We start from the raw sequence: 13,586 nt of genomic DNA, 5'->3' as shown, positions 1-13,586 counted from the left end.
CAATACTGAGAGACTCAGAAGGCGCATTCTGTCAAGAACTTTCATGTACGTAATGATTCCAGCAACTCTCAAGAGGTGGTTTTTGTTGGTAGTGGTGTTGTTTTGTTGGGTTTGTTGTTATTTTTTCCAACAGCTTGCATGTTTCCCCTAGCAGTAAGCTGGCTACAAGTTAAGTATTGATTCTTCCATTCTCTCTCCCACATACTAATATGACTATAACTCATTAATGACATCCATAGATTACATAAATGAAAACTCCCTAAGACTTGTTTTCAAATTATATTTCCAATATTTTGATGGTAGACAGAAGATATGGGCTATAGTCTTTATTTTCACTTACTATAAGACAAATCCTGAGAATACCCCTATTTTAATAAATGCACTTACTACAACTCTTGCAGTCTTCTATCCCCTATCTACACTCTACTGAAATTAAATTACTTTCTGTGAATCCCACACCTCTAGCTTCCTTTGCTACATGTACACATTCTACCAGCATGGAAATTTCCTGAAGATATTGCAAGGCTCCTAAGGGTAAGGCTATTGACTCCAATTGACATTAATGTCCAATGCTTCCCAGCAATTCCTCTTTCTAGGTCAGATAACTGTTTCGCACTTTCAAATAGACATTTAAAAAACATTTTAAGGTTCAAGTTTGACAGAGTCTACAAAGGGTCCTGTCTGAGGAAACTGACATTCAGGTTAAGGGGGCTGCTTGAAGGAAAATGGAAAAACAGAAGAGGTTAGTTGGTTTGATAAAGAGGTAGAAAAGATGATGAGCTAAGATTAAGTACATCTGAACTTCTATGTTCTATCCACTTATTTCATGCTCTTTTTGTAGGAAGGAATGGCAGACATTGCCCTAGCATGAGATCAGGATTTTTAGGCAAAGGCCATACTGGTGATACGGCAGTCAGGCAAAAACTCCTGAAAACAAGGTCTTTAACTTCTCAGCCATCATGGCAGATTAGGGCCACACAGGATAATTTCTAGCTTACTTTTAGACATCCCCATTCAAGTTGGATCAAAAATCCAGAACACCAAGTTTGGTAATCTCAGTTGAGCTCTATTTGCACAGCTATTTATATCAGGCATGTTGGCATGGTCAAAAATCTCAAGATATTAAACCACAGTGGTATTAATAGAACAAAAGAACATGGAGGCTTACTGCATTGGTTTTTCAGTTCTGTTTCACTGGACAATACACAAATTAAGGGGGAAAGTGGGATAAACATATTCCTATTCCGTTCACAGTATATTTTAATTTTCAAAGAGGCACCTACACAGGCCTGACAATCAAATCAAATGACTTTGTAGGGGATTAGGCCTGACAAACAAATCGAATGACCTTATAGGGGGCTGAACAGGCTTTGCCATGCCAAGGATATGATAACTGAAAACAAAAGAATGATTTCTCCAGTGACTGAGAACACATATTGCTGCTTCTGCACGGAACTAGTGTGCTGAACTATAAAGCTACTTTTTTTTGCTCCTCCAGTGCTCCAACAACATAACACCCCATTTTTTTCAAGACATGTTCAGGTAAATCAGCCAACATTTGAATCATTTTTTCATGAAACTCAGTCACAGTTATTAGTAAACTAGACTCTTTCTGAAAAACAGAACTTCTAACAATTAATATTCTCCCTTCTCCCTGTTACTGCTTCTGGACACCACCTGTGTTTCAGAAAAGAAATTAACTGAAAGGGTGAACAAAGATTCATATTGCTTAACAAAGATGCAAATAATTCTCAAATTTCATCAGCAAGCAGCGAGATATTTTCAAATACACAATAAATCAGGGAGGTGTGTAGGGAGAAATAGTATCATCTCACCATCAGTATCACTCCCACACAAAATAAACTGATCTACAATCTTCCCAGGAGTAACAGCAGCACTGAAATAGATCTCATAATGAGGATGCAAGTTTAGAGACAGTATTCCTCTCCTCCGTGGAAGCATTCAAGGCCAGGCTGGTTGGGCTTGCAGCAACCTGGTCTACTGGGATGTGTCATTGCCTTTAGCAAGGGGGGTTGGAACTGGATGATCTTAAACCCAAACCATTCTATAATTCTATGATTCTCTCTTGATAGTCACCAATAAATTTAATCTGCCTCAAAACTTAATCACCACGTTGCTAGCCCAAATACAAAATGTGTGTCAAAAGCAAATTATTCATGAAAATTAAAAACAATTGTTTACAAAACATTCTTTTTTACCATCTCTTACCTCCTCGTTAGTATTACTTAGAAAAGCACTGCAAAAAACCTTGTATGCATTCTAAAATTGTCCATCTTTCCTGCGTGTTCCATCAAGTTCATTTACTTCAATGAGGTAAAATCTTATCATAGCTTTTCAGTATAGCTTGATATAAGTGAACATCTCAATTGGTAAAATAATGAGACCACTTTCCTTTATAATTTACCTTCTCTTTGGAAAGAAGAACAAAGATATTTGTTACTCAAGGTAACAACTAACAGTTTGAAACTGTCCCGGCTAAAAACATTTGTATAACAACAAGGAATAACTCTTCCAAACACGTTCTCACAATGACAACTTTTGCAGGCTAAGATGAAGATCTTTCTCAGCGTATGGATAAAGTAAGTGGGATAGCATTTGAAAGCCACTGCTTATAACACAAGGTAACATCTCCATTGGGTTACACAGAAGTAGACCTACTTACTCTGCCAGTATGAATCCACTAAAGCTGTACTCACTCAATGATCTGCTATTGATTTCAGGAAAATAAATAAACGAACAAATTCAAACAATTCAAGTCAAACTCTGGCCACATTTTCATGTTCCCAATATGAATTTCAGACTAATAAGACACTGTCCTTCAAACGCTGGAGATATGGAGTGGTGGAGTGGAAACATCCCAAACATTAACTGAGGCAAAAGTGCACGTGTGAACAAGAAACCAAAACAGATCTCAATTTTTATAGGCTACTTCAAGGCCAAATTTTCATTAGTATTATGACTTTTTTTCCCCCCAAGTATTTTGGCAGTATAAAAGAGCATTCTAGTAAAGCACCACTCCAGCAACAAGAATCGGCTGATCAACGAGGATATTTCTTATGCCTCTTAATACACAAAGAAAGGAAGATATTATTGTTATGAATAATTAAAGGGTGATACATTCCAAAGCATTCAGTTAAGAAGACAGTGTTGTGGTTTAACCCTGGCAGCAGCTCAGCATCACAGAACTGTTCGCTCACTCTCCCCAGGTGAGAAAGAGAAGGATTGTAAAGGCTCGTGGGTTGAGATAATAAAGACAGTTTACCAGGTAAAGCAAAAATCACACATGCAAGCAAGAAAAAATAAGGAATTAATTCACTGCTTCGCATGAGCAGGCAGATGAAATGTTCAGACACTCCCAGGAAAGCTGGGCTCAGCACATGCAGTGACTCCTTGGGAATACAATAGCCATCATTCCAAATGTCCCCTCTTCCTCCTCCTCCTTTACCCCAGTTTTTATTGCTGAGCATGAGGCCATATGACACGGAATGTCCTTTTGGCCAATTCTGGTCAGCTGTCCTGAGTGTGCCTTCTCCCAGCTCCTTATGCACCCCAAGCTCCTTGCTGGCAGGGCAATATCAGAAATACAAAGGACCTGGACAGTATGCACAGCTCAGCAACAACTAATATCATCACTGCTATCACCACTATTTTCACCCAATATCCAAATCCCAGCATCATACAAGCCTCTTCAAAGAAAATTTGCTCTATCCCAGCCAAAACCACAACCCTCAACTTCTTTAAGAACCCAATAGCAGCATTTATTCTTTTAGGTTAGTAATACAATGTGTATACTAACTTTGAAATCATTTACTCACATTACAGCAATATTTACTGCCATTGAAAGAATTCTAAAATGATAACAGCATTGACAGCTTAACCTTTATTAAACTGTTAGTTAAAGATTATTCTTTTAACATAAAGTCAAACATAAATATTTCAAAAATTGTAACTTAAAAGATCACAGATTGACTACTTAAAAGTAAATTTTCTTCATAAAATGTTTCTTTTCTTTACAGTTAGAGATCAGAAAAATGAGATTTCCCTGCCATAATATTTTATGACATTCACTTTTGAATAATAATTGAGGCACTTTAGGGGATTATTAAGAGCTATGAACAATTAGCTCACTTAACATTAAATCTGAAGAATAATCCTATAGTATTAACTGTTACTTATGATAGTGTTGCTGTTATTTGCTTCTTAAATCAAAGTGCCAGAAGCTTAAAAGTTTGTATAACACTGGTCAACTCCAAGATTTCAGAATACATGATAATAGTAATAATTATGCTTCTCATACTTTTCCACAAACAAAAGATTTTTTGCATATGAATTAATCCTCAGAATCTAACTGTGAGATAGGAAGACTGGAAAGTATCATTACACTTCATACAGAGTAGAAACAGACTGTGGTCAGCTGAAATCAAGCATGAGACAACTGAACAGGCTCAGTCATCTCATTTAATGTTTTATCATAATACTGCATCTCTGATATTGTTCCAGCACATTATATTCTTTTGAAAGTTTTAACTACAGTTGTCATCACAAAGTATTTTTAAAACCTGAGTTAGTATTTAGACAATAAAAAAAACCCTAACCAACAGTACACACAAGACCTAAATTTGGAGCAGATAGATTTGAGAAAAGGAGATCTGTTTGTACACCAGTTGTTCTTAGTAACTCAGTTTAAAACCTTTGCTGACTTCATAGAAAAAAAAAAAATAAAATCACATCATATTTCTGTATGACATTGACCTAATACACATTCAGATAACAGAAATCAAATTCTGTTGAGCATCAGTGCACAGTCAGTGAGACAAATACGTGGCCCTCATTTCAAAGCCTTCCTAAGGACAAGAGGGGAATTAAACTTCCACATCTCACCCTGCAATTAGCTGCACACTGCTACGACTAAGATCGTAATACCTTCATGGTCCCATATACCTGGCACATCTGAAATATGAGTTCCTTGATCAAAAATTAGGAACAATAAGACCAAATACTGAGCTGGATGGAAGGGAACTTCTCAGTAGGAAGGATTTTCTTCTCGTATTTGCATTTGAATTCATTTGATTTGTTGGGGTAGTTGTGGTTCTGGGCTTTTTTTGGACCAGAACAGTGACAAAAACAACAAAACACTTCCAGTGAATACTAAGGGAAGTGATGAAAGAGAATAGATGCCACTTTATTTTTCATTCTGGCAAATGGACCATCAGAAAGAAATGCTTGCCCACATATCTATCACGGTTATTCCGTATCATATCCCAGAATGGGTCCTAGCCATTTCTCCACTTCTGCCACAGACAATTCTTTTCTTAGTGCATAATCTTCAACCTGCAAAGGGAACACAAAACACAATGAAAATTTGGGAACTCTGGCTTTTTGTGTTGACAAAAACTTTTGAAGCATCTGGACAAAAGCTGTTTTTGAATGCTGTAACAATGCCTCAACAGACTGTGCAAGTTACCTGATCTTTACATATCTTGCCAACAGCAAAATATTTTGATTTGGGGCTGGAAAAGTAGAGGCCAGAAACTGCAGAAGCAGGTGTCATTGCTAATGATTCAGTTAAACCAATTCCTGAAAAAGAGAATGGAAACATACTTGTTCTCCAGATAATAAGTGTAAGTTCAGAATCTTTTTCTGTCAGACAGCTTTAAGCAAATTCACAATCAAAAAGCTTTCCAATGAGTTAGAAAGATAAAACTACTATCTATTTGTCCATTCCAAAGAAAATACATAAAACTTTAAATACATTGCAGACTTTCATTACAGCATTAATATAGAGTAACTGAATTGTTCGCTGGAAAAAAAAAAAAAGAATATTTTTGAAAATGAAATGGCTAACTAGAGCTTTTGAAACATATGAACGTATTTTAGAAGTGAATTAACAGTGAAATGTTCAATATGTAAAATATAAGAGGAAAACAAATAGAATTTCTTCTTTTTTTAAATGTTACCATCTGAAGGTTACCGTGGACTAGGAAACACAGTGCAGAGTTAGCTTTTATTTTGTCTGTATATGGAACGTCTTCTTGCAGCCATAAGGATGCTAGAAATTTTCTCTCTGTATAGCAAAGTCCTTTTTGCACGTAATTTACTAATTAAGGACAAAACTCCTTTAGCAAAACCATGGGAAGTATTTGGTATTTTTTTTCCTTGCATGAGGAAAATAAAAGCAACAATGGAAGAGGAAATGCAGCCATTTCCAGAACCATGTCAGTTCCATTTTTACATGCAGTTCTTCACACTCTAATTCTTTGTTTTGTTGACATTTCATTCTCTCATTAAACAAAAACAGCTGAAAAGTCTTAGTAAGGTTGATGTAGTTACCTGTTGTTTCCTCAATGTTAGCAAGCTTCCACATGGTGAGTTTTTCTGTATGGTCAGGCTGGCTTGGATAACCAGGAGCAGGCCGAATTCCCGCGTATTTAATTTTGCGTAGGTCAGAAAGATCTAGCTGCTCATCACTACAGTAAGCCCAGAATTCCCTTCTAACTCTTTCATGGAGTTCCTCGGCAAATGCCTTGAAATGTAGTGAAAAAAAATATACGTAGGTTCCACAAAAAATATATATATTTTTTTTTTGTTGAAACAAATGCAGTAGTTATTTGATGAAGGCGTACAATGATAAAGACTTTCTCTTTGTTTCCACTTTGATTTTTTAAGAGAAAGATCTTATAACAGGTGAAAACTTTGATCACAGTAAAAGTCCCATACCATGCTTATTTTTCTAGTTCAGACCTTTTCATTTTTTCTCTTATTGGTAAATAACATGGTTGGGTTTTTTTGTTACCATGCCTTAAAATGCTACACGGTTAAATAAGCATCTAAAGCGGTCACTAAAGAAGATGAAGTTCAGTAGGCAATAGCAGTATTACATCATTATAACACTGAAGACAATAGGTCTATTTTGGATATCTCCTCCTGTGGAATGGAGATCTACCTGTGGAATGCCATTCTGGCCATACTGGTTTCAGATGTAAATACTGATTACTGCTCTTTTTCAGCATCGGATCTTTCTTCTGATTGAAAGTGAGTGGCAGTTGTTTTGTATCTGCTCTTACAGATTATACTACTTTGCCAGCAATGGCTGCATTCAGGAGAAATTTCCACTTCAGTAAACATCCTTTAATGGCATCAAATACTGATTTCTAAAACTCCCTTATAGTTTAAAGTACACAACTACAGCCAATTCTACTTGCCCTGAAGCTCCTATAAATTTTACACTGATTACTCAGGTATAAGCATGGAGACGGAGGTAGAGTTAGAGAGAAGGTCCAGAACTTTCTAAACCACTTCAGTTACAGCTTTAAGAGCATGCCTAAGTCTAAGGTACATTAAGTCAAAAGACTTGTGCCCTGACACATCTCCATGGTTACCATTAAAGCTGAAAGCGCATCAGTGCAATGTCAAGCAACTCAAGAATATTGGGGGTTCAATCTGGATCTGAACACACATTCTCTTGTAAGCAAAGCAATATTTAAAGACAGTTTTGTTTAAGCAGCCTTGTTTAAAAATCGTAGTAAATTCTACCAACTATCAAAAAGCTCAAAAAGAACTTGGAGGAGTTTTTGCAGCTGGGAAGTAAGGATAGCAGACTCCCTTCTGGCTCAGAAGACTATCTCTCTTAAGAGAAGCTCAAGGGAATCAGTTCACTTCCAGATTCAATACTGGGCATGCACTAACACAACAGTCTGAGTCTATGCTAAAACTTTAAACAGCGGTTTGTCAAATCTAGAACACAGAAAATTTTCACGGAAACATGATAAAACTTTATACCTCAGCCAGTCGATCTCCAAGTGCCTTTACCATTATGATATTGTACTCATCATCCTGTCTCCTGAAGTCACTGCATAACTCATCCACACCAAAGCAGGCTACAGCAAAAAGGCCTAAGTAGTCACAAATGCCAGAATCCAGTGGTGCTATGAAGTCAGAGAGACAGTAATATGGATCTGTACAGGCAGAATCTTTTTCAGCCTAAAGTAAAATAAACAAACAAACAAGCCACGACATTAAAAGAATGTATTATTAGTGCATTATTGATCCAAACACCAGGATTATTAAGACTAAAGTGCTTGGAGAATTTCTGAAAAATACCTAACTAGTCTTTGAGCCACAACAACTTTCCTCCCCTTGAATTAGATGAAAAGCACTTCTACTCTTCTGAGGGTGTTTAGATCATTAAAAAACAAGATGTCAAAGGAAGGAGATGCTGTACTGAACAGGCACAGAGAGATGTTCTGGTTCTATTTACAGCTGGTAAGATTTAACAGCTTATTCTGCAGACAAAGTATTACAAAATAGCAAACACTCTTGTGCCAACCGCTGGGGATGAAGAGGAATTTTCCATCTGTAACACTCAGACTCCACGTTTGTCAACAAAATGGACAGTTGATAGTTTGCACCTCAGCTATGCAAACTGCAGATTTCTTCAGCAGCTCCCACTATGGAATGCCTGCGAGAGTCTATAAACACTCCTTGTTTCTTATGCCACAAACCACATGCTCAGTAGCATAGAAAAAAAACAGTACTCCGGGAATTACGTTTGCATGACCCACATACAAACTGAAACAAAATTTGTCTATCACTACTGAAAAGTTGAACCCCAAACAAGGTTCAAGGGGGTTTACGCAAAAAAGAAAGACCCACTCACCACATCCTTTCCCAAAAATGGAGAAAAGGGAATAGAAACAGGTGACTGAATGCTGGCAACAGCATTTAACAAGAAGCTGAGGATGAAATCAGTATTTATTGTAGGAACATAACTCGTGTTTAAAAAAAAAAAAAAAGAAAAAGAAAAAGTGGGACAACTCCTGTGTATCTGTGCAACTTACAAAGAAATGAAGTTAATTCATGGTTATCACTTTACTGAAGAATCCTCTCCAAGTTTTCTTATTCTATGGTATTCCAGTGTTTAATGATGCTTTCAACCCAATCCCAAATTTAGTTTAAAAAACATAAAAAACACCATCACCTCTCACAATCAAAGATAAATGCTGTGTAAATTCTATATACTACCAAGTTATAACAAGTACCATAAAACAGAAGAATTTTTGTTTTCCTTCATTTGATCCCTATTTAAATTTAAGGTTCTTTTGTTTTGATCATAGTTACAAGAAAATACTAAACATCTCCTGCTTTTAGATTTCCATCTCATGCTTAATGATGACAACATCATAGAGAGAACTCTGTGTACTGAGAGGAAGATTGTATATACAAAACAGAAGACAATTATTCCTTTCTATTTTACTCTGGTGAAGCCTCTGCTGGATCACTACATACACTAGATTGGAATACGTTCAGCTAAAATGGCTGAGATTCCAGAATAATGTAGTTTCATGCTCCTAACCTCTCAGACATCCTCAATAAATTGCAAACACATGAGACAAAAAGAACAGGAAAAGAAAATGTAGTAAACTTGATTTGGCTATCAAAATGTTTAACTAGGTAGTTAGGCTCTGGAACAGCATCCCCTGAATGTTTCTGAGAACAGTTTACATAAACATCTGCCAAGGACTTGAAGATACACTAAGATCAGCCTCCATGCAATAGATTACCTGTTCCAGGAGTTGGTAGACAAACTTTAAGCTATGTACTTCTCAGTGCAATTATGCAATACTAACACAGAGTAAGAATAATGTATTTCAGAAATTCAAGTTATTTGTAAGATTTGTTTCTGCCATATTTGATGACAAAATATATGAACTATCAAGAAGCCAAAGTGAAATGCAGGGAAGGAAGAGAAGCAAAATATCTTGAAAATGTACAAGTTACAAAAATAAATGCAAATGCCAGTATGATTCGAGCATAAATACTTAAAATAATGATTCTCACAACCGGAATTAGCAGCAAACTAATTATAAACTGTCTCTTAATATAAGAAATTTTATATAAAAAAATTAAGATTATCAGAAACATTCATCTCCACTGAGCTTTAGTTTCCAGATATTAATTAAAAATATTTTTCATCTTTAACATACCCAAACAGAAATTTAAGGTAGAATCCAGGGATATTATTAGGTTCTAACTTAGCATATAAGAGTGACATGATGAATATATTCAGCACAGTGCTTTAGAAATGGTTTAAATAATAAAAGGAAGACAAAACAGAGATTTGAAGCTGCCAAGTCTATGAAGCATTCTGTACAACTATTACAATGCAAATTACTACAAATGCTACAATTAGAAATGCTTGGGTCATTATTAGCAAGATCTTGTTATTACTGAAAGAAATGGCAAGACAAGCACAGACAGATAATGGCAATTATTTACTGCATAGATTTTTATTACAGCATTTCTGCTCTACTCCTACAACTCAGAAAAAAAAAAATCACTTTATTCTGTTACTTTACCTGTTGCCTCAGGCCACAGAATTTTGCTATTGGTTCTGAAGATCCCACTGCCTCTTCAACAGCATACAAATAGATATCATCTTGAACACTTCGAGCTGGCCAGAACCCAAGCACACCCCTTGCTTGTAATTTCTTTTGATTAATCAATATTTTCAGAAGATTTTGAGCATCGTTAAAAACTTTCTGTGCTTCTTCGCCTATTTAAAAAAAAAAAAAAAAAAAAAAAGAGAAAACCTTTTGAAAAGACAAGCATTCACAACCAGTTGAACAAGTCCAAAAACTGCTTAAGACTGATTCATTTTCCACGAAATTCTCTACTGCAGCAATCTGTCAGCCAGAGCAAGCAGCGAGCATAGCAGTGTGATAATGTCTGTACAGCTGTAACAGCATGCATCTCAAAACAAATGTTATAGCCATTGCCATCCTAATTGGGGCAGAGGACTCAGAATGAAGTGAGCAATACGGAAAGCATGCATGCGTCTACATTACCACAATGCAGTAGAATCCTAAACATTTTCTTCAACTTCATCACGTATTCCAAAGCCTACTGAGTAGTATCAAAAAGAGGAAGAGCCCTCTTGACATCTTAGGCCTTAACAGGGACATGTGCTAATTGCTCTGTTGCCATTTTCTGTCGTTAAAATAGCAGCCCATGTTTTAGCAGTGAATCCTAAATGACTAAGCACCTTCCTGCCTCATGTGTCAACATCTGTAAATGTTGTTTTACATAAATTACTTCAGTTAACATTTAAGTGCCAATGAATCACAGAATAGATTGGGTTGGAAAAGGACCTCAAGGTTCATCAAGCTCCAGTCCCCCTGCCATTGGCAGGGTCCCCAGCCTCCAGAATGCAATTTATCATTTCTGTCTATTTCAAAATATTCACAATCTGAATGCTGCATGCACACAAAGTAAATGCAATTTCATTACTTACCTACTGTTTTATCATTAAATACTTTAGGAAAACTCCGGTTGGGATATTTTCCTCTAAGTTGCCAGACATCAAAGAAAGGCTTCCAGTCAATGTACTCTACTAGCCTCTTCAGGTCATAATCTTCAAAGACTTTTGTACCAATGAATTTTGGTTTCACTGTAGGAATTAGAATTACAATCTGACATGAAGACAATTATTTAATATTGCTCTAATATGCACAGCATAATTGATGCTTCCCAGCCTCCACCACTGCAAATGAACTCTTCTAAAGTAATTTCAAATTCTCACTGCTGCATCCTGCCCAAGTTATACCATACTCTGGGTTTAAAAAAATAATTTAAAAAAAATCATAAGAAGTCAAAATAGAAAATGTAAGGTCTTCTGTAATTTCCTGTAAATCAACTCTGACTTGATGTTTGAATTCTCTACTTATTTCATGGGATAAAATATTCAACGTAAGACCAAAATCAACCTATCCATACCCAAAAGATTTCATAGCCCTGGATCACACGTAATTACAAATGCCACTTTCTATATACAGACATAATGAGCTATGGTATTGTAAAATAGTTCTGACAATTAATATGAATCTTGTAAGAGTTTTTGCTACCATCACACACTGTTGAGTGTATGCATCAGAAGTGAAAGAGAGATATGGACCTTTGATATGGTGCAGCCACAAGCTTTGTACTTGTTTAATCTCTGCTGTTCACTACTTTATAACACAGCTTTTATTAATATGAGCAAGTGAAAATCATCATTTCCTTGAGACTCTATTATACCCTTCACATTCTATTCCCCATCCCACTGGGGTGGTAGTGAATGAGCAGCTTTGTGGAGCTCTGCTGCCTAACGGGAGCTAACTTGCACAGTCTTGTAAATGAAGTGACAAAGCAGTCACCTGTTAATGCCACTACAGGAGGCACCTTCTTGTGGAAGGTTGTTTATACTTCTGGTGTTTGGTATTAACACAACAAAAAATGGCACAGAGACAGGTAGAAAAAATATCTACCTCTTTCTCCATTAAATTGTAAGGAAGAATTTGAGAAAATGGTGTGTCACAACTACTGTTGCCTAAAAGCAGTACATAAGCTTTGCAGTATGAACAAGTTCAATATTATTTTGGAAAGGCTGCATTACTCTGATTTTTTATTATATGGGCATTATGGGTGACTCTGGTTTAGATTTTTTTTTCACCAATTTCTTATTAATTTTTGTTTTGAGATGTTTTGCTTTTTTTTTTCTTTTAATTACTGTGAAAAATTATAAAGTTGAAACAGATCAGCAAGATGGAACTTAAGCAATAAAAAAAAGTCTGCTCATACAGACCTGAGTTTACTCAAGTTGTTACCCTATTTCTAACACAATGCTACTACATCTTGAAGTTTAATGAAGCATCATCCAATTAATTAAACCAACAGATAAAATGAAACAAAGACACAACAAAATCACCACCTCTACAACCAACATCATATAAACTGACCGGGTTTGTGGTCTGACAACCAGTCATTATGGAAACCTTTTCTTCTAGCTTGCTGTAGAGACAAGTATCTTCTTTCCTGTACGGACACAAAGGTTACTCTTATGAAAACACTCATCTTTCTAACAAACTCTAACCATCGCAGTGGTCATACAATTCTAGTCAAAACCTCTTACAGGACAATTCTGAAAGAAAAACTAATTTCAATTCCAAAAACTCCTAACTGAATTCACTACAATGTTCTCTTTAAATGACAGCCCTGCACTTGGTCATCTCAGTCTGTGGACTGATCTTAAAAAGGATAGTCTTAAACTTGGCTGGATTCATGTTCTGAGCAGGAGGCCTCAACCTTTATTTATGTCTATCAAAAGACCATTCAAGAGTCAGATCACTTTCAGTTTGCTTCTGCTTTTCTCTACAAAAATGATAGAAAAGCCAAACAGATAAACAAAGTCTACATACACTCTGACACTCCGCACCTTTTATTTCTCTCTGCTTTCCTTTCACTCTCCTAAAATTGCAGTACAAGTTCTCTACTTTGAAGCTGTTCAGATCCCTAACCAAGACAACACAAAGACAACAGGAAAATGCAGTAGCGTGAAGTACACAATAGAACACAGTACAGGATCAGCAAAAACAACTGGTGTCATTTTAGTTACCTCAGTGCATTTCCCTGTTTTCAGCTACTGCCATGCGAGAGCACTGACTTCCTGAAGACTGGTTAAGCTGACATGACTGCCAGCCTCATAGAGCTATCCTAGGTATCAGTGAGTTTTCATTTCAGACAATCAAGAC

At 36.3% G+C, this 13,586-nt stretch overlaps 1 protein-coding gene across 1 annotated transcript in view; it reads right to left on the bottom strand.

The window, feature by feature from the left end:
• Nucleotides 1–3,754: 3,754 nt before the first annotated feature.
• Nucleotides 3,755–13,586, bottom strand: part of MTR (5-methyltetrahydrofolate-homocysteine methyltransferase) — a 47,095-nt gene continuing 37,263 nt past the window's right edge. The window contains exons 27-33 of the mRNA XM_052680217.1: nucleotides 12,795–12,870; nucleotides 11,312–11,467; nucleotides 10,377–10,573; nucleotides 7,801–8,001; nucleotides 6,352–6,544; nucleotides 5,486–5,598; nucleotides 3,755–5,352 (exon numbers count right to left, since the gene is read on the bottom strand). Of these exons, the coding sequence (XP_052536177.1) occupies nucleotides 5,266–5,352; nucleotides 5,486–5,598; nucleotides 6,352–6,544; nucleotides 7,801–8,001; nucleotides 10,377–10,573; nucleotides 11,312–11,467; nucleotides 12,795–12,870 (1,023 nt within the window). The 3' untranslated portion in view covers nucleotides 3,755–5,265. The remainder of the gene's footprint in view (nucleotides 5,353–5,485; nucleotides 5,599–6,351; nucleotides 6,545–7,800; nucleotides 8,002–10,376; nucleotides 10,574–11,311; nucleotides 11,468–12,794; nucleotides 12,871–13,586) is intronic.

Source organism: Tympanuchus pallidicinctus, unplaced genomic scaffold, assembly GCF_026119805.1.
Source record: "Tympanuchus pallidicinctus isolate F22 unplaced genomic scaffold, pur_lepc_1.0 scaffold1, whole genome shotgun sequence".
Lineage (NCBI taxonomy): Eukaryota > Metazoa > Chordata > Aves > Galliformes > Phasianidae > Tympanuchus > Tympanuchus pallidicinctus.
Note: the sequence above shows the minus strand (reverse complement) of the source record. Positions and strands in the feature narration are given on the sequence as shown.